Source organism: Marmota marmota, unplaced genomic scaffold (assembly GCF_001458135.2).
Source record: "Marmota marmota marmota unplaced genomic scaffold, marMar, whole genome shotgun sequence".
Classification (NCBI taxonomy): domain Eukaryota; kingdom Metazoa; phylum Chordata; class Mammalia; order Rodentia; family Sciuridae; genus Marmota; species Marmota marmota.
This window is the reverse complement of record NW_026000026.1, coordinates 16,926,481-16,953,915: the sequence shown is the minus strand read 5'-3', so window position 1 is coordinate 16,953,915 and position 27,435 is coordinate 16,926,481. Positions and strand designations below refer to the sequence as shown.

Sequence of the window (27,435 nt, the reverse complement as noted above, 5' to 3'; positions counted from 1 at the left end):
AGAGAGAGTAGAGAGAGAGAGTTGTAGTGTGATTGTGTTATGAGGGGAGGGGGGATAGTAGAGGATAGGAAAGGCAGCAGAACACAACAGACACTAGTATGGCAATATGTAAATCAATGGATGTGTAACTGATGTGATTCTGCAATCTGTATACGGGGTAAAAATGGGAGCTCATAACCCACTTGAATCAAAGTGTGAAATATGATATATCAAGAACTATGTAATGTTTTGAACAGCCAACAATAAAAAATTAAAAAAAAAAAGAGAGAGAATGGGAGAAACAAGGAGCAAACCCATACCAGCCCATTAACCTGGCCTAGGATAAAGCCCTCAGGAAACATGTAAGTGAACCATGCTGAGATTAACTGAGATCACCCTCCATCAATTAAGTCCCAATTGACTTCTATAAAAGACTATTGTTTCAAGTCACTGAGTTTTGGGGTAGTTTATTATACAGCAAAAGCTAGCTGATACATCTGGAAAGCTTGCCCTGAAATTGTGATTCTGTAGGAGCTTAAAAATGTCCCAGTGATTCTAACCCAGTGCTCTGTGAACCACATGTGAGAAACACTGCTTTAGACCCAACCCTTTTACTAACTCAGTGTGTAGGTAAATCCTGTGATAGTTCTGAGCCTCAACTTTCTCCTCTGTAAAGAGGGATAATGTGTATTTTCTGTTTATGTTGTGAAGATTAAATAAACATAAACATTGAAAAACTAGTTGATTACATAATTTTCCCCTTCTACTTTGATTTGTCCCCATCTCACTCCCACTCGTTTTCAGGAAGACACCAGGGCAAATATCTTAGGAAAACATGAATCTCAGGGTCACAGCTTTATTGTATAGATTTTTAACACAGCCATATTACAAACATTGTCAGGGAACATTTACAAGAATAAATAAGATGGACTTGCAGGTGTAAAAAGGTTACACTTCACTGTAATGTACAGTCAAAAAATATATCTGATATTCATTGACCTGACATTATTTACCTTCTGCTTTTTTAAGCTAGAATTGGAAAGGAAAAGAAAAAAAAAGAAGAAGAAGAACATTGACAGCACAGTGCTGGCTTTTTTTTTTTTAAAGTTGATTTATTTTGTTTTCTCTTCTCATACGTGCTTTATCTATCAAACACCCAAACTGTACAAGTGCAGGCCATTGGGATTCATGGAGGAGGCTGCAAATAGCGTGGAGACTTTGGTCTCATGCAATATCATATGCCCAGTGGATATGCAAATGTTAGCCTCTCTGGATTTGCAGGGGAAGCTCATGATAGCCCTTAGAGAGCTATGACGGTGTCCTGTAGCCAAGGCAATGGTAGAATCCTCAACTCTGCCTTTGATTGGCTATGAGGATGTAGAGTGAAAGAGAAGGTAGAAAAGTGCTTTTGAATTTGATTACCAATGTGGATTAACCGGGCCTAGCCCAAGATCCACCTCGAGATGAATTATTTGCACTGGGAATGATTATAATCACGCATCTACTGAGTCACTGTGCTTTTGAAATCTGCTCCAACAGACCTCGAGTGGGGAATGGGGATAGAATTAACCTTTGGAGATAATGTCTATGGTAAGCAAAGCTCTGCTCTGGGTCCTTCTTGGACCTTTACTGGATCTAGCTGTCACTGATGGCTCTGATGTCCATTGGGTCTGGGTCATGGCTACTTTCATCAGTGAGACCCATAGGCATCAGGTCTGTGGCAAAGCAGCTGTTCCCTCTGGCTTGGTGTTTGTTGATAACCCACTTGGATGAGCCCAGGATATCTGGCCAGAGCAGCAACTTGTCCTTTGTGATGGGGAGACTTGAGTGGGAAAGCAGAAGGCTTCAACCTGCACGAATCAAGTGTGACCTGCTCAGCTTTGTGCTCTGCAGGTATGAATGAGTTCAAACATGATCCCAGCACCACAAGATCTCACCCACCTAGAATGGAAGTGAATTAAAGGCCATCTAAGCAACATTGCCTCTTCCCTTTAAGGAGACATGTGGCTCTACCAGGCAGCTGCTGAGATGGGCTTTCCTGCAGTTAGTATGTTCTTCCTATAGCTACTCAGTTTCACCCACTGGTCCTAGTTTCACTCACAGAGGTGACCTGGGATAGCAAACTGTGCTTGACTTTGTTGAATAATCTGCATTTCCTTGGGGAATATGGGGGCTGGTATTCTGCCTGACCCTTCAGAAGCCTGATTTTACTTAGGATGATGCCACTCTTCCCTCTAAGCTCCCAGAAATCCCTGAGGGCTTTGACCTTCCCAAACACTTTACACCATTAACCTTTCATGGGAGGGACTGGAGCAGAATGGGCACTGAGAGTTTATTGGACCATCATGTCGGGGCCCACTAGCTTGCATTCATGAGCCCAGAGGTAGTAAAGTACTACAACTCCGGGACTTTGATTTTGGCAAGTTCCTTATCCACTACTCTTCCTCCCCTAAATCCAAGAGTCTCATTCTCTGAGGAACCATGAACTACACTAATTACCCTGAACTCCAGAATTCTACATAAGTATTTCCCTAATACTCCAAATCCCCTAGGCCTTCATTCTCTGAATATTCTAATCAAGGACCAAATTCTGACTCCTACTGCCCAGAGCAGCTCTCAGATACAGAAGAATGATTGATGGTTATCCATATCTCAAAGCTCTTTCCAATAGATTCTCTTCCATCCTGACCTTTCCCACATCCCTTGTATTGGCTTCAGTGGACCACCACTATGCTCTTAGAAGGGTGGAAAGCCAGGAGTGGGGGCCCATTGTGACTGCTGACTCCTTCTCTTGGAGATCTAACATTCATGGGTGGATTTAAGGGGGTGAATGTGGCCCCTTTGTTACCCTTTCCAACCTCTTTTGGAGGTGGGCAGGAGATACACAAGAGATGACCTTAATCTCTATAAGATAGCTAGCTGAATAGCCAGTACCATGCAAAAATCTATCTGTGGTTCCCAAGAAACTGAGAGCCTGTTCACATGCACAGATAGACATCACTGATGTCTGGGTGAAGCCAAGCCTCTGCCCTTGAAAACTTCTAGATGTGTATACCTGAAAATTCCAGCAGGGAGCCCTTGCATGGGAATATATGAATAAGACCCAATTTCAGCTGGTTTCCTCTAGTTGAATTTACTTTTCCTATTTCTGTTATGCTTGGCTGTAATTTGGAGCTGATCAGAAGTTGATTGGGTGATGGGGAGGGCAAATCAATACTTTGATATGACATGACATTTATGTTTCATCTTCTTACTTGTCCTTCAGCTTGGGTTAGCAAATTGTCTCTGGGGATCTTGGCCTGGTACATTTTTTTTTGAACTTAAGGCTTAGGATCAGCATCCCACTGATGCTCACCCTTGAGGTCACCTAAGTCTTCCACAGTATCACTCCTTGTTTAGCTTGGTGCTGATGACCAGCTCAGGAGTGGCCAGCTGCAAACCAAAGAAGGGTGGGTTTCTTCATTCTGCTCTCAGGAAGGGAGGTCCAGGTGAATGGTCATTTACTTTAATGTCTCTGGACTTGAGTTGGGTTGGGCAGTCACTGTTCCAGAGATGACCTGGTAAGTGCCTGTCTGCTCCTCCCTGGGCTGCTCCTCTATTGTCTGCAGCAGCCTTCCTAGACTGACAAACCTAGTGCTCTACAGGGGTTCTCAACAGAGCATAGGAAATAGGGATCCTGGTAAGGACACACCAGGAGTTAACACAGCAACCAGAAATGGAGGATGAATAAACATGATTGGCCACAGGGAAGATAGTCATCTTCTCCCCAGATGCCGAGATCTCTTCCAAAGTAGCACCCCTGTTCTAAGTGAGTCTGACAAGTCCTTCCTATGCTCCTGTCCTGTTGTGTCATAGAAGTGCCCACTTTGCTCAATGGCCCATGACCATTTTTGGTTCTGAGTATTCACTGTGTTGCAATTCCCTGGCCTTGCCTTCCTGTTTTCCTGCCCGAAGCTTTCCAAAACTACCCATTCTAACCTGCTGAAGCAGGTTTTCATGTTCCTTTTCCCATGTATGTTTGGTCCACCATGCCATAGCCAAGAAATGGCAAAGTCAGGGTTCACCCAAAGACTGAGCTCTTTCCACCACAATCCCATCCCTCACTGAGGGCTGCACTGTGCCATACTAATCCTACCATAGTAATCTGTGCTTTCTGGTGGCTCCCCCTCTAGGGTGCTGCAGGTTGCAGGAATCCAGTGAGTGTGTGTGGCTAAAGTAGGGGACTTCTAGACTCCAGACCTTCATGTGAAGAAGATTTGCCTGCATCAGCCATGCTGGGACTTCACCGTGACAATGGGTACCTCCTTCTAAAACCCAGGAATCAGGAATCTGCTGTGTAAGGCTGCATCCAGCTTGGCTTTCACCATGCCAGATGGGCAAGTCCTCATCCTTCTAGGAGGTCAATGATTTCTTCCACACCTAACTGGAAGGGACCTTAGTTGAGGTTGACTCAGGAACAGTGAGGTCAGGACGCCTCCACACCAAGGTTCTGCTTGGGGCGGGGGTGAGCTGGTCTTGAGCTTGAGTATGGAATTAGCCTCAGGAGAAAGCAGCATAGTCATACTATGCCTCAGACTGGGACATCATTCCCTTAGGGTCCCTCAGAGTGGGCTGAACAGATCAAAGCTATGTGAGGTATAGGGTTCCATTTTTTTTTTCTTTTAGTGTTTTTACAGTCATGTCGAAACTAATCAGAACAAATTAGGAAGTGTACTTCAGGTATTACATGAATTGTTAGAGTAAACCAGGATACTTTTTAAGGAATTTTAAGCTTACTGTTGTCACTTTGGGATTTACTGGGATCCACTGAGTTATCTGCTTCACTCTAGTCTCTGCAGATATGGATAACCCCATGGGAAAGACTCAGACACAATGTGGAAAAATACTGTCTCAGTGATCAGGAAACCCAGTTTAAGTCCCGGCTTGCTCATTCACCAGCTGTGGAACTTTGAGCATGATCTGACCCTTTGGAGCCTTTGATTCCTCATCAGTAAGCTGGGGCTATGAGAATCACAAACACTCCTTAGGATAATTGGAGCACAGAGTCTTTTGGCCCCATGTGATGTCTGACATCCTGTGGGACACTACTCAGGCCACACCGCAGAGAGGGACAATACCTAACACAAGCTGTTCCCTTCTATTCCCACAAAGGGAGGCCTGCTGTGGCTGTCTGGGGGCCTGGAAGACCTGGATGGCCCACGATTTTCATACCTGCAGGCTCCTGATTGCTGAAGCTATCTAGGCCACAAACACATGCCAGTGGGGACAGTTCCTGGATTAATTCCTTGCATCTTCTTCAAGTGGAGTTCATGTCTAGGAGGTGAACATCTTAGGAAGATCTTTGCTAAGAGAGGAGACTCTCTGGTGCCTTGGACATGAATCTAGCTTCTGTTGTGGAGACTGTTCATGAAAGGTTAAGCCTACCCTCTAACTACCATGGGGTGAGGAGATACTCTGGGGAGGTGGTGTTTGCTTGGGTGATTTCCTGGGTAAGGGATCAAGTCCAAATTCCTGGGCACTCTTACCCCATCTTGTCTAAGACTTGCCACATATTTTCCATGTGGGATGTTAGAGAAGTTATCTCCACCAAGAAACTTTCATTTTGTTTTGCATACACTAGCCTCCTTTGGAGGGTGACTAAGTTGTTAGAAAACGAGGGTATGAGCTGGCCCTTGTTGGGTTACCCCATATGGCCTGAGTTTTTACAATTTAAAGTCACCCTTTAAATTTCTGCCATTTGAAATGGTGGAAACGCTTGCCATCATCGTCTGTCAGCTGTTTAACCCCTTTCTGAGGAGAATAATAGGATTTGTGTTAAACAGCCCTCCTTCCACCCAAGATGTCGGGGGAAAAACAACATATAATAGGCTGCAGGCTCCTTGAGGCTGGGGAAGATCATTTGGGGCAGTAGACTGGAGCCAGGCGAAGGTAGCAGGATCAGTGGGGGTTGGGTCCTGGGGACCTGCTCAAATACACCTGGGAAGAGGCCCATCAAAAGAGAAGAGCGAGTTCGTCATGGGGTTCCTTTGCCTGCCTTTGCTTTGAGATGTTTCCTTTTGAACCTCCAAAGTGACAGCCCTTCCTTGATCAAGTCTGGTGTCCCTGGACTTCTAGACAGCTCCAGAGTCCATACCAATGAAGCAGCTTCCCTGGGCTCCTTTTATGTCCTGTCCCAGTGAGCATAGAGGCCCGGGTTGCTGACCCTGCTCCACGATAAAGCAGAGACCCTGGGTTTCTCACAAGAGCTGAGTCTCATGATCCACTGCATATTTTGTTCCAGCCACAAAATAATGAGCAGACAGACAAAATAGATATGCTATTAAAAAGTGCACGCTTAAGGGAATGTTTTCACAGTGTCTGATGAAAGGAAAAGAGGCAGCCCCACCAGTCCAGAGGGAGCCTTCTCCAACACCAAACTGAGCACATCACTACTGAGCTCCACAGGCTTCTTGTTGCCTGCAGGGTGATGGCTGCACCCTCAGTGGGGTATCTGTGTCCCTGACCCTGGCTCCTTGCCTGCCTCTTTCCCCTGGCCTGCTGTGCTCCCGCTGGGCTGGCCTCCCACCGTCTGTCCCTCCAGATGCCTTTTTCACCTATTTGCCACTGCACTGACTGATCCCTTGGCTTGAATTTCCTTTTCTTCTTTATCTACCTGTGGAGACCCAGCTGGAAAGAATCTTGCCTCTTTAAGGAATCCAAAGGTAGAGCCTCACACCCAGGTTCAGGTAATACTCATTCACACCATTTGCAGTGGTTTAATTTTCCCAGTATATCGTGAGCCCTAAAGGGCAAAAACTGTGCTTTACCAAATTCTCTGCCCCTTATCCCCCATTTCTAGCCTGCAAGATGGGGCTTCCTAGATCCCAGGCTACGGGAGGCTGCCAGATACTGTGCCTAAGCACTGGCTAGAGATCAAGGTAAAGCATCCCTGGGTGACTCCCTGGTATCTTAAGGGAAAAGGAACATGGTTTTCATGAAGAAGAAATTAGATAAGACTAAGTTTTCCTGGAGAACCAGGAATGAGTTACTAAAATATATCTGAAATTCTGGGTTTCTCAGAAGAACTGGCATCAGAAAGAAAGAATTAAATTTCCATTTGTGGAGTTCTCTGCTCAGAAATTTCTAGCCTTATTTTTTCTCCAATAAAATAATTGCTTGGCTGGGGATGTTTGAAGAAAATAGTACAGAGAAGGTTCAGCTCCATCACCTGCCTTTTTGGGACTCAGGATTTCATCTCTGAGGAAGGTGTGTTGGTTTCCTCAATTGCAAAATGGAGATGATGGTAATAGCTCCTCGATGGGAGGTACTAAGGACTAGGCCAGTTGTCACTAGGGATGGTGCCAAGCATGACACCTGGCATACAGTAGACATTTGCAAATGTTGACTCCCTTTTCTTGACTCATCCATACTTTGGGCAAGACTCAGAGTCCCAGGCCTCATCCCCTTGGCCAATTTTAAACCAAAGCACGAATGGGTCCACAATGGCCTTTTTCAAGATGGCAGCTGTATTTCTCTAGGGAATACAAATTTGGAGATCCAGATTTTCCACAAAGCTGATACTCTCTCTGTCCTAGCACCCAGGGATCGTATTCTGACTAGCCCATATTGCCTTCCTCGTGGTTGTGCTACCAAGGTTGGGACCTTTCAAGGACATGACAGGAAATAAAATAGGTTCAAGAGATTTATCTTGTAGCTACACATTCAAATTCCCACTCTGTCTTTTTTATTTCCTGACATATGAGACTAAAATTTTACACTCTCAAAAGAAAGTTTCTTTCCACATGTACTTGAGAAAATAATCAAATCTTATCTTCTTGGCTCCTCCTAAAGGAAGCTATCATCCAAGAAACACAGGGTTTACATTAGACCAGACAGAGCCCTACCCAGGGAAGGTGGTCCCTTTTACAAAGATGAAGTGGAGTAGTGACATTCCCTGCACCCCCTCCCACAGACCACAAAGGAGCATGGAAAACCTTTATCAGTGTGTGCTGTAGGCACAGCTGGCTGGCCAGTGAATGACAGAAGGTCAGGGCCTGGTTTGGGAAAGGAGTACAGAATAGCAGTGGGCCAAGCCCCATGCAGGTTCAATATGAGGAAGGACAGTGGCCTCCACTGTGGTCTAGGGGCCACTCCAAGGTCACACTGATCCAGACTGGCAGGTATCTGGCACCAGAGGCCCCTGAAGAAGAGAGTGTACAGGGCATCAGAGCAATGACTTCCAAGGTCCCAATTTTTTCCATAACAGCATAGAGAAGCGGAACCCACATCCCCAACACTACTAAGGGAACGAGGGTGAAGGAAGTATTGGCCAGCCTCCCACTCTCTAGCACCTGCACAGTTGGCTTGCCATGAGATTCACAAACTTGGAAAGAATGAAAGCAAGAGGTCTGGGAACCGGATGTCCAGGGCCTTGCTTGTGGGTGCACTTCTGCTTGGGCCCAGGGCTGTGGCTGGTCAGGTGTGTAAGGGAAGCCTGGGCCTGTGAGCGCGGCATCTCCCACAGCTACAGGAAACCCCCTAAGAAGGTGCAGAGCCCACTGCAGAACATGGGACCATCAGTCTTCTCCTTGGAGCTGGGCGCGGGTGTCACTTTTGTGCCACTGAGCCCAGTCACTGCCATTCACAGAAAATGGGGCTCGGCTGCAGCAGCCTGTGGACTCCAGCAGGTTCCCCATCCCATGGGCTAAAAGGAGCTTAAATATTCCAGTGCCACCTCGTATACAAATTTATACTGTTCCTGAGAGGAGGAGAGACAAAGGAGAAGAAACGAGAGAGATGGAAAGGAAAGGGAAAAATGCATTAGATTTGAGATATGCATTTTGCAAAAAAAAACTTTGCCTACATCCATTCAAACAGTCAACTCAAAATTATCCACATCTGGACATCCTTCAGTGTTCCCTTGGATGCCTACTCCACCTGAGCTTTCTCAACTGCCCAGCTGGGATTGTTCCCTTTCTTCTTACCATTCTGCATACCAGTTCTTCTCACAGGGCAACCTGTGTACACACCCCAGGGATAGCTGTTAAAAATGCAGATGCCAATTCAGTAGATCTGGAGTGAGGCTCAAGAGTCTACACACTCCCAGGCAATGCAGATTCTGAGTGGGATCTCACATTGGGTAGGAACACACTTTGAGTAGGTTTAAAGACATTTATATTAAAATTCCTTGTGTATGGCCTGACTCCTCCCTTGCACCAGGTCTTATCTTCTGGGGATCTGCCTCCCCACTCTCTTTACTATCCTTCTCCTACAGTGTCCTAGTTCAATGCTCCACACTGTAAAAATTAGCATAAGTGAATTAGAATAGGATTGGACTGAATTGCAAACATAATTCACACTCTACAAATTCAGAAGCCTTTCCTTTAAGCCTGAATTAGTGATATTTTCTTAAGGAATGGGTAGAAAGTAAAACAAAGTAGGTGTACCGGGGATGAACATTTGCATTACCCTGCAGGAAAGAAAACTTGGTCGGGTTGGCAGGGGAGGAAACAGGGCAGGCCTAGAGACATGCAGATAGATATGCAGATAAACACCCAGCTGTTGAAAGTTTCTCCTTCCTGAAGTCATTTTCCTTGATTCCAGGGACTACGGCCAGCCCCTAACTGTTGGAGAACAGCTCTTGGCACACTCACCAGAGTCTCCACCATGTTGGATTTGTTATTCCTCAATGTTTTCACAATGTGGAACACGTCGATGATGTTCTGCTGCTGGATCATCTCACACACACTGCAGATGGCGCAGAAGGTTCCACTGCGGCCTCCCCCATTTCTAAACAGAGAGTGAAGGGGTGAGCCACATCCCTGGGTGCCCCCGACCCCAGCTCCTGCTGATCTTAGCACCTCATGGTAGGAGTGAAGCCTGCAAGATGAGGCATCAGGGTGAGAATTTGAACCTGAGTGGTGAGCTCTGGCTTGAGTTCCATTTGTGCCATGAACCTTCTTTGACTTGAGGCAAGTCCCTCCGTACCTGGGCCCCAGTTCCCCACTCCTGTAATGGAGGCATTGGACTGGATGACCATAGAAGATATAATTAGTTATCCTTGATTCCATGAGCATGATACAGTCACCCAGGGACCCTGGCTGAAACCCACAAGACAGGAGGATATTGTGTCTTTGTTCATGTGACATCTGTGTCCTTGTCCTGCCGGATGCTCTGGGTCTACCTTCATATCCAGTGAAGACAAAGGAAGGTGCCAGGTGATTTTCCTTATGATGTCTTCCTACCCTCCACTAAGGGCAGCCTAGGGTCAGCCAGCCCAGGCTTGAGACTGTGGGCCTGGGAGGCTGCATCTACTTGCACATCTTCATTTGAGCAGGATCCTACTGATATTGAGTCTAGGGGAAAGAGTACTCTGGGTAGGACCATGTCTCTGTCACTCCTTTCTGAAGCTTTATAAATCATCTTCATGGAAACACCCCTCAAACTCTTTATAGAGAGTCCCTTCAGGAATTTACCTGATTCTAAACTCCTAGGCCCATTGCCAAGAGCAGCTAATGATTTCATGTAATGGTGTGTGTCTAAAGAACATCTGGACAGAAACGAAGGCACTCAGTCAGTCTCCCAGATGTTCTAGCTACAGGATATCCCATGACCAGATGTTTCAAGTACAGATAGTTGTCCTTCCTCCGCTGGATGCTGCCCGCATTTCAGTGGCTGTTGTGGTGCCTGGGGTCCACAAGGATGCTAGGTTCCTATTCTCTGTGGGCACAGTGTCAATCCTGTGTTTTCTTCTATTCAAACCGCTGGCCACCTTGGCTAGGGGATATATGGATAAAAAGGCACTCTTGCTAAAAGAGCAGGGAGGGTTCCTAGGAAGGACGGTTTGGCAATTTCTGGAGCAAGAAGATGAGTCAAGAGGATGCAGGCATCTCAGGGCCTGCAGGAGTGAGACCCTGAAGGGTTGGGGTGGCCTATGCTGACAGTGGAGTCATTGGAATGCGTGGAGGGAACTGGAGGGGACAAGGGTTAGTTAGCGGGGAACGGGCTGCCAGTTTCTGGGAGAGCCAGCATGGTGTGGCCCATGTTAGCATCAGCCTGACCCAGCATGCCACACAGCATCTTCCAGGACTCTAATCTCATGATCTGTCTCCTTTGGGAAGGGGTTTTGCTACGGGCGGGGGACGGGCTCTGAAGCTCCAATTGTGCATATGTATGTTTAACCACCTTTTTGCTCTGACTTTGTTGATGCGCGTGCACTGCCTATTTGAGAAAAAGTGGACAATTAGCTGGTTTTGAAAAGACCGAACCCAATTTTGAGGTTAGTGAGCTGTTATGAATGTCTCTACTTTCTTAGAAATAGTTATTGTGTAAGAGGGAAGACTTTGGTCCACATTTCCTGTAGCATGACATTGTTGATCTCTTTGTTGACAGACATATTGTTTTCATTTTCTGACTATTTCACACCAGAGCACTACAGGGTCTAAAGATGGTCTAATTCAACATCCCAATGAGGGAAGTGAGGACCCCATGATTAAGTGATTTTCTTGACCTGCACAGCTTGTCAGCCACAATTTTCTAAGGGTCCCGACCCCCACCTCAGATGACAACATGGGGGTCTCTGGGCTGTGCTCATTCTAAGACAAGAAGTGAAGACTGCAGTTCACCCACTGTGCCCTGGGGAAACAGAGTTCCCAGGTTCTGCAGATCCATCTGTCAGCTCTTCCGAGGAGCATCTTCCTGGCATGCTCTTGGTGTCCCTGTTTTCTCACTAAGCCTGTAGTAAGAGACATCCCAGGAGGCAGACAAGGTGGGTGAGTCCCTTGGTTTTCTCCAAGGCAGTGTGGCTCAGTGGGGGGCAGTATATCTTAGAGCCCAGGGTATGCAAATCTCATCTCTTCTCTTAACTCCTGATCCCTCTTCCTGTCTGGGCTTCAGTTTTCTCACTACAAAATGATCATATCTGCCTTGCGATTGGGATGATGTGATTTGTTTAAAACGTCTGCTTGAGCTAACTAAGGCTTTCCCTTCTCTTCTTCTTCAGGAAATAATGAAGGAGACTCTTATCAGAAGGACCTGCTTGTCATGGTCTTCCTTTAGACTAGCGGGACACGTCCTGCCTCCTTTTGGAGGGTGGGACTCACCCCTATGCTGGGAGCCTTGGGGAGTGGTCTGCCCCTCCGTGGCTTGCACAATAACATGTCATATGACAATAATCAGGACAATGGGCAACCAGTAAAGGGCTGCCGTGTTTCGCCCTGTCAGGGGTTTTTCACGAGTGCTCTACTGCCCACCAACCCGTTGCTCTGGAGACACCTCCACAGTACTCACAGGCAGTGGACCACGGTGCGTCCCTCCCTCCCGTCATACTGCTCCTGCCACTTCTCCAGCCGTCGAACCACTTTGAGCAGAGAACGCTTGGAGGGGGGTGTGTCCCTGTAGGCAGGCCAGCCGATGTACTGGAGGTGCTGGACTATACGATACCCATCCTGTGGCTGAGAACAGAAAGCTTGTTAGGGCTGTTGTACTGCGGAAGCTTGGGATGTAAGCCTTCCAGATACCCTGGCTGGGGTGGGGGAGGGTAGCCATGGGAGGGCTTTAGCATAGTGGAAGACTTGCTAAAGTCTTGACATCATGGGGACAGTCACAGGCTATCCCCACACGTACATCTACAGCTTTGTGCACACTGATTCCCTTTCCTACTCAGTCTTCAAAACCCAATTCAAATGCCCCTTTCTTTCAAAATATCTTCCCTGACTCTACTGGGCAGAGTTCTTTCTCTCTGAGGCTCATATGTCAGAACACATCTCACCTTCCCTTTAGAGACTGAACTGAGGATAGTAGCTGACTTCTATTCACCCTGAGCTCCCAATAGAGACCAACAGTTAGTTACCATTTCATAGGTTACCAAGCTGCCCCCTCCTGTCCAATGCTCCTCCTCTCAGCCAGGGAGTATCCTCATGAAAGCACCTAATTAGTTTCCCTCTCAGTACTTGCTGGACTACCCCAGAGCTTTTATATCCGATCAGTCTGCACCAACTGGTGCCAAAATAGCATGGCACCGTGGGGAAGAGCTAATGTCTGGGAAGTTTTGTCTACACAGCAGCAAGTGTGTCAGGAAACAGGCAGATGGCAGGCTGGATGTCGCTCTGTGCATCTTTGCTGGAGTCACCGCTGGCTACGGAACCGGAATCGGCAAAGGCATCACTTCCCGAAGGAAGAGATTATCAGGAGAGCGTAACACAGACTCTTGGCTGGCTGGGTGGGATCCTCTCCCGGCAGCCTCCATCTGTTTTGTGAAGGAGACCAGGCAAGCCGTGGCAGCCCTGCACCTACCCGAGCCATGTTACAGATGCGGAATATTCTGTGGATGATGTCCTCGTCGATGTCCGCGGAGACGAACTCCACCTGGATGGGTCCATAGCACCCGGAGGTCTTCTCGGGCCAGTACTGCATACAGAGCTGGAGTAAGAAAAGAGGTGACAGAAGCAGGCTGAGGACATAGGGTAGGGGGTGGACATCAGTGCCATTTATCACTGGCCCTTTCTTATCGCTGGCAGGACATACCCATTAGAGTGGTAGAGTATTGCATAGAAACTGAACTCAGCTTTCCTATTTGGGAGATTTTTGGTATTGCAATGTCGAGGCTTTGAACACAGAAACACTGGGTGAAGGATCTTTGCTGGGCCAACTTCAAACCTTTTGTTAGATTTGCTAGACTTCAGTTTCCTCATCTGTAAAGTGGAGAGAACAATATCTACCTTGAAATGCTGCTGTCAGGATTAGAATAGATATGATATGGATTTATTTTCACATGAAAGTTGTGGCAAACTTTCCCTCATTCCAGGAAAACCTACAATGTTCGTTCATGATCAGATAATGACTAACTTTTTTAAAAGACAGGCTTTTGCCTAGGAGAGTCTTGGGTCCAAATCCAGGCTCTGCTGCTTAGTACTTTTGTGTTCCAGTTCTCAGTTTTCTCATATGTAAATTAGGGACAATTATGTTTCCCTTGCACTATAGGAAACATCACCTGGTATTGGACAGGTCTTGTTGATAATTTTTCCAATTTTCTGGGATTGGGAATCAGAACCCATAGCCAAGAGCAATAGGGAATGGTCACCCTTCAGTCTAAAAGGGTAGTTCTTAGGGGCAGTTTTGTCCCTCCAGGAGACATCTTTCAATGTCTGAAGACACTTTTTATTGTCCTACTTGGGAATTGCTATAAGCATCTAGTATATAGAGACCAGGATGCTGCTCAATACCTCCCCACCCCAATGCATAGGACAGTTCTCCTGGGAAGTTATTTGACCCTAAACAGCAGTAGTGCAGACACTGAGAAATCCTGATTGTAAATTGTTCATGTGTATGGGTATCATCTTGAAAGAGAGATGGATGCTTCATTCACCGTATCTGGTGAGCTCTAGGTGACTTCCACTGGGGAGATAATATTGAAGTGGCCATGGGTTGTCTGCAGAAGTATTGATTGTTTACAAGGGGCATAGAGGGGCATAGAGATGCCAACGTGCACAATCCCCAGAGCTGGGCCACAGAGAGCAGCTAAGATTAGGGGTTCAGGCCTGTGGGGGCCACTCTAGGATGGGCAGAGGCCATGTGATGGAAAGACCATGTGGGCATTACCCAGGAGGTTTAGCTGAAACTCACAAAGACCCACCAAGGCTTCTGAGAGCAGTTTGGGCCTGAGTTTCTTATCAGTGGTATTAGCCACTGGCCACACTCCATGCAGACAAGGAGTTAGATTGACAGAAGTGACCCTTGGAAAGGTGGTGGTGGCTTCCTCTGGTACAGGGTTTTCACAGAAGAGAATGACAGCAGAGGTGACATTCCCCTTTGTTGATGGAGAACAAACTCATTCTGGGAAGTCATATGCCAAAATATCTTTTATTCTCTCCTTTCTCCAGAACTTAAATTATAAGGGAAGAGAGAAGAGGAGATGTGAGAGAGGGAAAAATCACATCTCCCACCCTCCTAATGGTGGATACCCAGAATTCTAACTTAGGGATAACATCATTCACCTTACAGCAGTGGTCAGTATACTACTGCCCCAAACCTGTAGTAAATAAAGTTTTATTGAAACATGGCTACACTTACTTTTTTATGTATTGTCTATGACTGTTGTCGTGCCATCACCAAAAAGAAGTGTTGACAGAGGACCTGTGGCCTGAGGAGCCTATAGTATTCCCTATCCAGCTCTTTACAGAAAATTTTTGCCAACTTCTTTTCTGCAGGATTGTTATGAGAACAAAGGAGATAATTCATGTCAAGAAAGCCCTTAACACAGCAACAGGCATGGAATAAGCACTTATTTGAGAGTGCAAATAGTTGTTATTACGTAGTCATTGCCATTATCTCATTGCCATCATGCACATGTTCCTCAGCTCACAATAGGGTTAAATTCCCCATAAACGCACCCTGAGTTGAAAATACCCTAAGTCAAAATCGCATTTAATATACCTAACCTACCCAGCACCCCAGCCGAGCAGCACAGAGATACTGCAGAGATCAGGTATGCCCTCGTGTTTGGGGGACTGGCTAGGAGTTCCAAATTCAAAATCTGAAGTGTGGTTTCTACTGAATGCATGTCACTTTCATTGAAAAGTCAAAAAATTCTAAGCTGAATCCAGGAGAATCTGTATATCAAATCTGAAGGATTCTTCTCATCAGCCATCTAAGTAGCAAGGTCAGACTTCATAAGCCATCGTGCCTTGCTTTCCCAGCATCTTCTTCGGGGGTTAATGGAGCATGTGGAGAAGGGCGATGTGTGGGGGGTGGGGAGGGCCGGGCACAGGGCCTCCACAGCTGGACCGTCTGCAGCTGCTGAGCTGTGCAGTAATGACAAACCCACAATTTGAACTTCATTTCTCTTTGCCATTGGCTCTTCTGCCTTGCAACCTTCGCAGTAATGAGGGACTGGTACAGATAAGTCTGTGGCTGGCCGGAGAAATTGGAATTAATCAGAATTGCCCATTTGAAAAAAAAATAATTGCCTCTATTGCCTGCATTGAACTTAGCCTTGCCAGAGTTTGTCTGTGATCCTGACACGGGGTGCATGGATCCAAGGCATCAGAGAAAGTCTATTACCCCCAATATTTTCAGCCTGGAGAGAATGTGGAATGATTTGTCTCTTTTAATAAGATTTCCAGAGCAATTTCTCAAGCTAATAGGGTCTACTATGCCTCAAACAAGATGCCTATGCTTTGGGACACTTCTCAGCATTTGATTTCCCAGGTCACTCTCCCATAATGCTCAGGGGCCTGGGGAAGGTTGTAGGGCCCTTCTAATCCTAAATCAGAGTCATCCTTTCACTCCGGTTCCCTAATTTATGAGACCACATCTGCAACAGTGCGGGTGACATTCAGCCGGGTGATGTGGGTTTGAGCTGCCAAGGATCGTCAGCGTCTTCCTACAGCCCGTGACATTGCATCTCATTTAGCCACAGAAAGGCAGGGAAAGAAGTGGGGTGGCAGGGGGCACCCGTTCTGTTCCCAGTGACCCTTTGGGGCTCAGATATGATTTTCATCAGCAAGAAACATCCTCTATGGTTTAACTCAAGACTGACCTGGTGTCCGAGTGTGTGATTGCAAGTGGACCAGAACCATCTACTTGGTCTGTGTATATTGTGCAGCAAAAGGGTGGGGAAATACACAAGATCCCCACTTGAAGTGCCCTGGGTCCAGGTCCCAGCTGTGGTCACTTACTAGCTGAATGACTGGTCCAAGTCCCTTAGCTTCTCTGGGTTTTCATGAGTGACTGGGAATTTTAATGTCTCCTCACACACAAACCTGTATCTGCTGAGCACTCTGCTATTATTATTAGGCAGCGTGGAGAAGGGTTGCTCAAAACAAGATATTCACAAGGAAGGTTTTTCTTCCTTCTTCTTTCTAGTCCATATGAAATTTTAAGGCAATATCCACAAGACTATCCTCTTGACAGTTCCTGATGGGTCAGCTTTGGGTAGCTGTGGAGACAGGCACCATCCTGGGTAGCGGGACAAAATTCTGCATGTCAAGGAAAAGAGTCCTGAAGGTTGTTCTAGAGAGGGACTTAGAAAATTAAAGAGGATGATGGGAGGGTAGTGGAACCACTGGAAGGTAGAAGGTGACTCAGAGCCTCATGTGCTCCCTTCCCCAACCTCCCAGTTACTCCATGCATTTCTAATAGCTGCACAATGCTCTCTGTCCATGCTTCCTGAATGACATGGGAGTGAATTGGAGATCACATGTGCATGGAGGGGCCAGACCGTGGGCATGGGTGCATCAGCAGCTTATAGAACTCTTGGGGTTTCTTAAGACCCTAGAAGTAATGATTAAAGTAAAGATTAAACTTAGTTCTCTAAGATCATGAGGATCTGTCTGACTTCAAGGCCACACTTAAACTCAGTGCAGTTGGGAAACTTGAAGCTGGTTGTCTCCAAGAACAGACTCCAATTCCTTAGCCTGGAATCTGGACCAGCTGAGCTTTCTCACCTCATTGCATAGGGTCCTCCCTCCCTTTCTCCATTGTCTGGGGAGGACACAGTGGCCAAAGGGAGGGTCTGACCTGCAGAGGTACATGGGTAGTGGCAATGAGCACATTTGGGAGGTTGTTCTGATGATTTAGAAATGGTCACACTCCTTCCAGAAAAGCAGAGGGGCTTCTGCTAATTTATTGTCAGGATGAATTAAACCAAGCAGAAGTTGAGATGCCTGTGTGTACAGCCCTGGAACAGCTGCCACACATTATTCTACCTAGTGATCTCCATTGCTGTTCGGACCGTGAAAAGATGTCCTTTGGGGGTGCAAGTTCACGCGTGAAATATAACAAATGCAAGGTAGCTTCCCTTGTTAAACATCTTTTTCTTGCTGATGGAATCAGAAAGCTTGTTAGTTGCTAGAATAAACATGCTCTGATGAGTTGAATGAAAACTAGCATACAGGCCTATTTTTGGAAAAAAAACAGTTTTAAAGCATTTTTCAGTGCACCTTAGTTATGCCTTTTGTTAATTAAAAAATACTTTGATAAAATGGAAAGGCCAATCTTTCAGAAATGAAAGATTCCACCTCTCCAGATCTCTGTGATCCAGAGAGAGAAAAGTCAATCCCAGGACACCTAAAGAGGAAGTCAATTCGTATTTTAAAAAGAGAAATAGAAAAGAGTCGTCTGAATTGGTTTTAAAATTCAGATCAGTAATTGTAAAATTCCTGTAAACTGATTCTATAAAAATCTATAATTGGCTTCAACACTATGACCAGTTAAAGAAGACAAACTGTGGGGTCAGGGACAATAGACATAGGAGAGATAGAGATAGATAGATAGATAGAGACAGACAGACAGACAGACAGACTGACCCTAAATGGTCATGCTCCCTGCTCCTGGTGGGTGGAAACTTGATCTATCTTCTAACAGCTAGATCCTAGTGTGTTTCTGGGAAGGAAAAGTAGGGCTTAGGACAATACTTTCAAGAGTGTGCCTGGGTGGGAGGAAAGGCTGAGGGCTAAGGAGACAGCTGAACTTCACAGTTGAAGAAAGGAACAACTTTGGGGGAGGGTGTGGGAGGGCTGAGAGAGAGCAGATGGGAAGAAAATGGTTTGCGAAATGAGTTGGAGGAAGATGTGTTGCTGAAGTCCAGGGGAAGAAGTGAGGTGGGGTATAAGAAAAAAGTGAAGGTCAACCTTCAGTCACAGGATTGCTACAACATGAATCTCACATTGCCCCCACTAAAGCCTCAGCTAGAACTTGGGAGTGAATATGAGCATAGGACCCCACCATTCCCCCAAGCCATGGGGGTGGACATGGGGTTTTCCCGCAGGATGGGTTGTAAGGAATGTAGCCAATTTTGTTTAAACGTCAAAGACAGAGGGAACTTGGCTGACACCTGGGTTTTACTAGTCTAACAGAGGATGAGTTAGAGGCTTCGGGGAGTCAAGAAGCTGACTCAGGGACGTATACTGCCAAAGGCAAGGGTAGAACTGAACTCAGGTCTCTTGATCCAAGACTTTCAATTCTACTATTCCTATTCTGGTGGAGAAGAGAGAGAGACAGCCCCTGGCAGAGTCAGACCTGAGGCTGGCTGAGGCAGAGCTGGGCATGATGTATATTTTGTTAGCATGTTAGGCTGTGTTTTCACAAGCCGAGATAAAAATGGGGATATCAGTGCTTGCTATTTGCCCTGCAGGTACAATGACAGCAAAAGACATCTCTGAAACATCACCCTGTTTTTCTCCTGGCAGGATGGAGAGCTTGCCTCTCTGGCTTCCAGATATCCTCACCTCCATGGAGATAATCAGAGCCTGCTCTTTACCTCTCCACTTGCATCTGCATCACCTGACTTCTCAGATTTTCCACAGTGGGAGCTTCAGAACTGGGCAACTCAGCTTTTATATAAGATGTGGGCTCTCATTTTTTTTTTAAAGTTAGGAAACATTCCTGCCTTCTCCATACATCTAGGTACCAGCAGATCCATGATTATCAGATACTGGGGCCTGGGAATCTGTCACTAAACAATTGCAAACATCTTCTTCTCTGGCAGGAGGCCCTGGGCAAAAGTCAGCGATGGACTGTGTGACCTTGTTCAAATCCCTTCCATATTTGGGCCTCAGTTTTCTGATCTGCAGTGTGAAATCAGTAGTTTCCAAAGTGGCATCTGTAAAGTTAACAATGAGCTGTTTCCAAAGTCTTTGAAAATAAAAGGAGGGTCATCTGTTGTTCTGGAGGGGGGAACCCCCATCTCTGGCTTTGGATTAGAATTAGAACATCTTACTGTATCAGTTCTGCATATGTCCTGCAGATCAGAATTTCAAAAATGCAAGAAAAGTAAACTCATTATTAACTAGTAAATACAGTTGGGGAAACAAAAGCTTTCAAAAGAGCGTACCCATGGAAGGAGGATGTGGGAAATACTGAAAGGCATTTGGAGGAAATTTGGATTATGGAAGCTCTAAGATTTAAATAGGATAAAAGGTGCTCCTTAGAATTAGTGACAAGCAAAATAATGAAAAACTCCCAGGGAGACTCCAAGTATAATCAATATAATAAATCAACCAAATATTCAAGGAAAGGTGAAGTGCTAGCTCTTATGATTACATGGAGGCTACCCAAGCAAAGCTGGGTCATGTTGAACCCAGACTCGACTCCAAGCTGACAGGGTGGTTGTTTCCTGCAGGAATCCTCCATAGCTATCTACAAGGCTTGAGGGCCACGTGATGTGTACCCTGGACACAGTGTCCTCTGTTCCTTCTCTTCATGGTCAGCATCTTCTTGCCACTTGAGGGTCTTGCTGAGATGATTCTCTCTGAGGATAATTTCATCCTGTCTGATGCCAAAGAGAGACTGGGATGGGACATCACTTCACCAGAATGCTACTCCATAGGGACAGGGAGTTTTGTCGTGCCTCTTTTGTCCTCTGTCACATCCATGGTTTGCCTGGCACAGGGTAGGTTCCCAATAAGTGTATGCTGATCAATGAATGATTAATGAGGCCCAGAAAGCATAGTTCCTGACTTTTGAAAGCCCTCCCTCTGGTTGGCAATGCCACCTACCCTGGTGGACCTTGGCCTCCTGCTTGGCTCTCTGCATCCCATTCCCTCATGGCTCCTGATGGCTCTGGTTTCAGATCTTGATGGAGACACAGACTTCCTCCAGCCCAAACCACTTCCCCTTCCAACACTGAGGCTAACTCTGGCTTTTACCATAATTTCATTCTCATTTCTGTTTTGTTCTGATCCCTTCTAATCCTGGTCTTAATTGACGATTTCAGTTTTCCTACGGTTTCTATAACCAATCCCCACAAACACGGGGGCTGAAAATAATACAGGTTTATTGTCTTGCAATGTTGGAGGTCAGACTTCTGAAAGCAGTCCTCAGGGGTTATGATCAAGATGTGAGGAGGGCTGCATTCCTTCCTGGAGTCTCCAGGAGAGAACCCATCCGTTGCCTCGCATGCCTTGGAGGTGGCTCTCTCTCTTCAGTTCCCGCTGTCTTGTCACATCCCTATCCACTGACTTGGTCCACCTGCCTCTCTCCTCTAATGACTCTCACATTGACCCTGATGGAATCCCAGGATAATCTCCATATCTCAAGAGCCTTAATTTCAGCTCATCACATCTCTTTTCCCACCTATTCTTAGGACTCTGGGATTAGGATGTGGACATCTTTGGGAAGCCATGATTCTACCTCCCACCATATGACTGGCATGGAGGATCTCCTGATCTTTCTGCACACTATGGTGGGTGTGGCTGACTGCAGAGGGGTTTGTGTATTTGTTTATTTTTTCTGGTTTCTGTTCTCCATGGATGCTAATATATCCACAGAGCCCACAAAGATGGAAGAGACCTTGTCAATGCCATTGGATACGGTTGAAAAGTTTCTTCCTGATTGATACGGGGAATCACAGTGTCTTTTACTGGATGTTGTAGTTCTAGGGCTTTGCCCCACTAATCCAATCACAGGCTTCTGGAGCCCTAAAGAGTTAGAAAAATCTTTAGGGTCAAAGACAGAGAATTGAGAGTCTATATCAGGAGCCCTCATTGATCATAATTATCTTTGAAAAGCAGCCACTGTGGAAAAGAGAAAATTTGTGGCTGGGGATGGCTGATTGAATGACGTAGTATAAGATTCTGAGCAGAGGCAGACGGATTTGGACAACAGTGCAAGAAAATAGAGCATGCTTGCAGCCTGCTTCCTCTCCTTGGCCCTATTTTGCTGCAACCTATAGGTGGCTTTCCCAACCCCCAGCAGGAGCTCTCGGGCTCCTGGGATAGGCATCAGTCCTCTCAGGAGCAATCTAGCAATGCTCAGGACCCAAGGAGATCTGTCCATGGTGCTGGTCTGGCCCATACCATGGGCTGCCTTGGCAGGATCTTGCTGGCAGACAAATACTGATGCCACTTCAAAGAACCGCCCCTCCAGGTGCCGAGGGCGGCTTTTCTGATGCTCACGCTGTGTCATTGTTTATTTTTGCAAGGCGCCCAGCTGCTGCGGTGATGATATTTATATCAATAAGGACTCTATTCATCTGCCGATTTCAGAGCACGCTTGCCAGCTGCATACGGCAGCCAACCTCGGGGAGCTTCTGAGCCTGATGTTTTTGCCTTTAGAGACTCGATTCTCAAAGGCTGTACCAACATCTGGGACTGAACGAGCCTTCATTCACCCAGGACCTACCCTGACAGGGGGTGTGATTGCCAATGACTCTGACAGTCAGATTCTTTTAAACCCCTCCTCTGCGTCTGAGCTCCAGTTTTCTTAAAAAAAGGATGTTGGAAAAAAGAAAAGAGCAAATGGGATTTTGAAGGCCCTGTTTTACTCCTGCCTCACGGAGGTGAGATCTCTGTTCTACTTTTGCAGGCAAAGGAATAGGTGGTGATGGTTTCCAATTCCGGATCTCTGCAGGGAATTAATTTATTTTCAGAGCTGTCTCAGTTTCCAACCTTCCATTGTTTGGGCCCTCAGCCCTGGGAATTATCCTTGACTTGTCTTTTTCTTTCCCTTTCCATATTCAACCCAACAGGATAGTTTGTTGAATTTACCTTCAGCATATATCCAGAACCCACCTTGATCCAAGCCATCGTCACCTGCCTCTTCTCTGTAATTATAGTCGCCTCTTCTCTGTGCCCTCTGCTTCCACTCTTAGCAACCGCCCATCCCCTCCCCCATCAAGAATCTATTCTCAATATAGCAGTCAGAGGGACACTTTCAACAAAAAAGCCAAATTAAGCCATTACTGTGCTTAAAGTCTGTCAGTGGCTCCCCATTTTTTGCAAAGTGAACCCCCAAGTTCTTCCTATGACCTCCAAGGTATATGTCTACACCCAGTCCTGTCAGGATTCTGACCTCACACACCTTTGTTCCCTCCCAACACACATAACTAAGTGCATTATAGAGCATTGTTGGTTATTGTCTGTGTCCCCCCTTTAGAACAGAAAGTGCACGAGAGATGGGAATTTTCTCATTTCCCTCATCTGTGTTGCTCACTGATGCATTCTAAGCACCTAGAATAGCTTCCAGGGAGGAGCAGCGGATGCTCAACAAATGTGGGTCGCGTGGATGAGGAATTCTCTCCTGAACATCTCTCACAGACACATTCCAAGTTGCACTCACTTTCAGCCTGTCCTAGTCCACTCTCTCCCTGCCTCCCCCTCCTTCCTGCCTTCACATTTTGCAGAGGTGCACCCCGGCCACCTGCTGGCCCAGATGAGAAACCTGCCATCATCGGTGACTTTTCCTTTGCACCCACCTCCCACTGGTGACTGCTCCCTACACCTTGTGGACTCAACTCTGGGAACATTCTCATATCTAGTCCCAATTCTCCTGCCTCCCAGCCACTTCTAGTTCAGATTTTCGCTTTATTTTCTGCACACTTGACAGATTTTCTCCCTGAGTCTTTGGTTCCCAGGTCTGTGCTGCAGTTGTCCTCCTCCCTGGTGGCAGACTTGACTCTGGCTCTGCTCCTCCGCAAGGTTAACCCCTCTAGAGTCTCTCCCCACTGGACAGGAAGAATTTTCTAACTGTGTTCCTAGGAACCCTAGGAGTCCACAAAGGTACCAGAGTGATCGACTCTCCAAGGGCCACCAGGAGAAGATGAGAGACCACTGTAGGGGGAGCCCCAGACTCTTGCCTCCTGCTTCAATATGACTAGCTGTTGATCAGAGCTCTTCACACACTGGGCTTGCATGAGAGCTTTTATTTGGAGAAAGAGTTCTGTGGCTTACAAAGTAAAAGTCTGATACTTATAATGCTGCAGTCCATGGCCCAAGCTCCTGAGCCTGGCTCAGAAGCCCTGCAAGGTGGCCCCTGATGCCCTCTCCAGCCTCACCATGCTCTTCTCCTCTGGACAGAGCTCAATCCCCAGCCGCACCAGAGCAGAAGCTGTTCTTCCCACAAGCCTATGTCCATCTCTCCCTCTCTCCTTTGCCCTGCCTTTCCCTCTGCCTGGAATGTCTTTTCCCGATAGTTCATCTCACATAAACCCAAATCTCCTCTGCCTTCTTCAAGGTCAAAGTCACCTTTTTGAAGTCTTCTCTCACCCTCTGGGCAGAATTAATTGCTCCCTGCTCCTGCCAACACAACACTTCACCAGTGACCTCTATTACAGCATGGTCACATGAGCTAGGGACAATTTGCTCCTCTGTCTCTGTAGGAAGACTATGAACTCCTGGAGGGCTGAGACTACCGCTCAGACCCATTGGAAAACACATTTTATTCCTGCCCAAGGGCCTGTGCAAGGACAGCACTCATACGAGAGTTCATTGAGTTATTTTGAATTTTCTTCAAGGCAGTAAAAGGACAGCTTTTCAAAAACCTGAAAGGTCATCCTCATCTTCTTGTCTCCAGAAAGGCTTCCCTGCCAGAGAGGCAGGGGCTTCAGAAACTGTCCCAAGACATGTCCTGTGTCCCGAGCATGGGGATGTGTAGTGTGCATGTGATGCTTAGAGCTAGCATGAAGTCAGGGCTCTGTGGTCGTCTGCTGCCAAGCCTCCAAGGCTCAAGCCCCAGCTCTACCCATGTGAGCTGCGTGGCAGAGAGACCAGGGCAGGTGGGTGTGGCCAGGCACCAGATACCCTTCAGGGTTGCAGGTGCTCAGTGCTGGGGAGGTGGCCTTGCAGCTGTGACAGCTCTGTGTGACTTAGAGCAAGACTCTAACTAGTGCCTGCAGCACAGAACAATAGAGTGTGGCCCTGGGTGGGGGTGGGGAGCTAAACAAAGCCCATAGGCAGGGGGAGTCATTACTGAGGGTCCAGGGGTAGAGGCCTCCTTGCCTCTGTGGACAGAAGAAGGGGCTTGCCTGGTACTCCCAGGGTCTGCCTCAGAGTCTACAGTATGGCTCCCCCCATCCACCTAGGCCCATCTAGGGTGGCTGCTGGGCCTCTTCTTACCTGGGCAGTGTCCATCTCATTCAGCATCACTACAGAGGAGCAGTTATAATCGAACACCAGCCTCCAGAAGTCCGCCACAGTGTTGGGCAGAGGGTGTTGGGTGACCACGAAGGCGGCGGGCTGCTTGTGGCTCTGACAAAGAAATGACACAGGCTTTGTAAAATATATATATATATATATATATATATATCTGTCAGTGATATTCTGATGATGATGAGGCCCGGATGGCTGCCAGCAGCCCTGAGCCTGCCAAATGGATTTCACAAAGCACCTGCCGGTTCTGTTCTCTCTGAATGCCCTGGCGGCAAAGGGGACCTTCTCGTAATGAACACATTCTCCTCCAAACTAAGACATTTCATTAGGAAAGTGTCAGTCGGATGGGGATTATCCAAATAAATTATTTATGTCTTGGAGCTTAGCAAATAATCATCATTACAATATGAAATGAAAGATTCTGGATGCAGATTAGCTGCTCTGCTGGCCAAGACACCTCTTGGGATATAAGAGATCTGCTGAGTCCCTGTGCCCATGATGTTGAGGAGGGGTTGGGCGGGCCTCCAAAAGAGCTTCTATTACACAGCTTACTCTTGTTGGATTGAGGGCTGAGCTAGCTGGCAGAAGGTGGGCATTGTGTCCTTTAGCCAGTGGAACAGCGGAAGTTACCCAGGTATTAAAGTCCGGCAGACTTGGGGTTCAGACCCCTTCTAACTTATGAGTTATTCATCCATCCATTCATCTGTTCACCCATTTATTCAAACATCATTTGTACAGTATCTTTTGGGGGAAGGAGGGGGTGATAAACACAGAGAAGAAATCAGATGATCTCAAAACTCAGATTCTTTATCTGGAAAATGGCAATCATAAAGGCAAAGGGATGGTTGTCAGACAATTGGATAAGATTTGCATGTGAAAGGCCAGCAAGCAAGAGCTTGACTGGAAGCCCACGGACAACAGCAGAAAGGCTCCTGACTTAGGTGTTCATCCTGGGCACCAGCCTTGGGTCTGGTACACACCAGGTAAAGTGTAGCTCCAGCCAATAGTCACATTAATTCATCCCTGTGTTATAGATGGGGGAACAGAGACCCCAATAAAAAGGCCTGTGTGATTTGGGGAGCTTCACCTGGGCTATTTTTGGGCATGCCAACCTTGTGAGGAGGTGTTTGAGATTAGGAAGCATCTCCACTTCATCAATAGTTGGTAAGGCCTGAGCAATAACCTCTATTCTCAAAAAGTTTTCTTGGGAGATGGTTCCTATGGACGTTTGCAGCTGTTTTTAGTGTAGTTACAGGTCAGGAGGAAAAGGAGAGGGATCAGGGGCAAAGGCCCTGGCAATAACAGGAAAATGTCTTGCAAACATGGACATCACAGAGGCAGAAGGAGAACTACTTCCAAGGCCAGTGGAATGGTCAGAGGAGGAGCCTGGGAGGGTAGACCATAGAGCTGCCCAAAAGCCAAATTCCTCAGTCACAGACAGCATGGTCTTTAAGCCATTTCAAGATCTGTAAAAAAATCTAGGCTTCAGAGACAGCAGAGTTGGGGTTCAGATCCTTGACTCTACCCTTTCTGAGCTAGTTGAACTTGAGTAAGTAATGGAAATACTCTTATCCTCAGTAGCTGTCCAAAAAAAATGGGGGATAATAATACCCAAGTTCAGAATGAGACAGTGCAAGTCCAGGGTCCGACATGGTGCCCAACGCTCAGGGAATGTTAGTTTTCTTTTCTTTTTCACTGTCTCTGTGATAAATGCTCTATTAGGCCAGCACGCCTGACAAAGCCTTATCTGAAAATATGTTCGAGATCCGTGCTCCTGCCGAGTTTCAGGGATCAGCCAGCAATCCATTTCATGGATAACATCATCCTTTACCAGGGGAAACATTAAAAATTAACCCAGAGGACTTCATATTTTTCTGCTAGAGGCAAAGCTGCTATGGTTACCAGATAATGCACGGACTGAGCTGGAATACAGATAAGGACTTTTTTTTTTTTAATATAAGAAAGGCAAAGGCCTCAGTGATGGCTCACTGGAGAAATGCCCTGTGGACAAAGAGAATACAATCAGAATCAGAGCTTGGTTTAAGGCATTTGACTCCCGGCAGCATCTAACCTACTAAGCAGAGGCCAAGAGTTCGTTTGATCCTTGTTTGGATGAAGAAGGCAGGAAAGGGGTGTTGGGAAAGCAGGGACAAAGCTAGGAGGAAGTTGGAAGTGTGGGTGCACACCTGGACCCCATCGTGCACTACACACATACACACACACACACACACACACACACACATGCATGCACACATGCATATATGGAACGAAGCTAAAGCCAGGGGTCTTTTCTTTACTTCCAGCTATTTGGTATGACCAAGACCAGGCTCTCTTCTTCTGGGCCCAGAGCCATGATTTTCATGGAGGATGTGGGCACCTATGGACAGAGGCCAGGGCAACCCTTTTGAGAGCTGAGACCTTTCATTGCCACCTGCCTCCAACCCATCAGGCCCTTGGAGGGAAATTTTAGGAAGATCAGCAGTCAGAGAAGTAGTTGGCCTTGGCCCTAGGAGAGAGTGCTCCATGTCCCTGTCTGTTTTGAGGGAGGTGGGAGGGTCACATGGGCTAAGTAGAGGCCAAGATCTCAGACATGCAGTGGAAGGGGACCTGGAAG

General features: G+C 46.8%; 1 protein-coding gene across 5 annotated transcripts in view; it reads right to left on the bottom strand.

Annotated features, from left to right (window-relative positions):
* Nucleotides 1–804: 804 nt before the first annotated feature.
* The window catches only part of Ptprt (protein tyrosine phosphatase receptor type T), a 783,764-nt gene continuing 757,133 nt past the window's right edge, over nt 805–27,435 (bottom strand). For all 5 annotated transcript variants that reach the window (XM_048810927.1, XM_048810928.1, XM_048810929.1 and 2 more), the window contains 5 exons: nt 24,789–24,920; nt 13,252–13,377; nt 12,247–12,410; nt 9,612–9,747; nt 805–8,716 (listed from right to left, as the gene is read on the bottom strand). In XM_048810927.1, the coding sequence (XP_048666884.1) occupies nt 8,663–8,716; nt 9,612–9,747; nt 12,247–12,410; nt 13,252–13,377; nt 24,789–24,920 (612 nt within the window). In that variant the 3' untranslated portion in view covers nt 805–8,662. The remainder of the gene's footprint in view (nt 8,717–9,611; nt 9,748–12,246; nt 12,411–13,251; nt 13,378–24,788; nt 24,921–27,435) is intronic.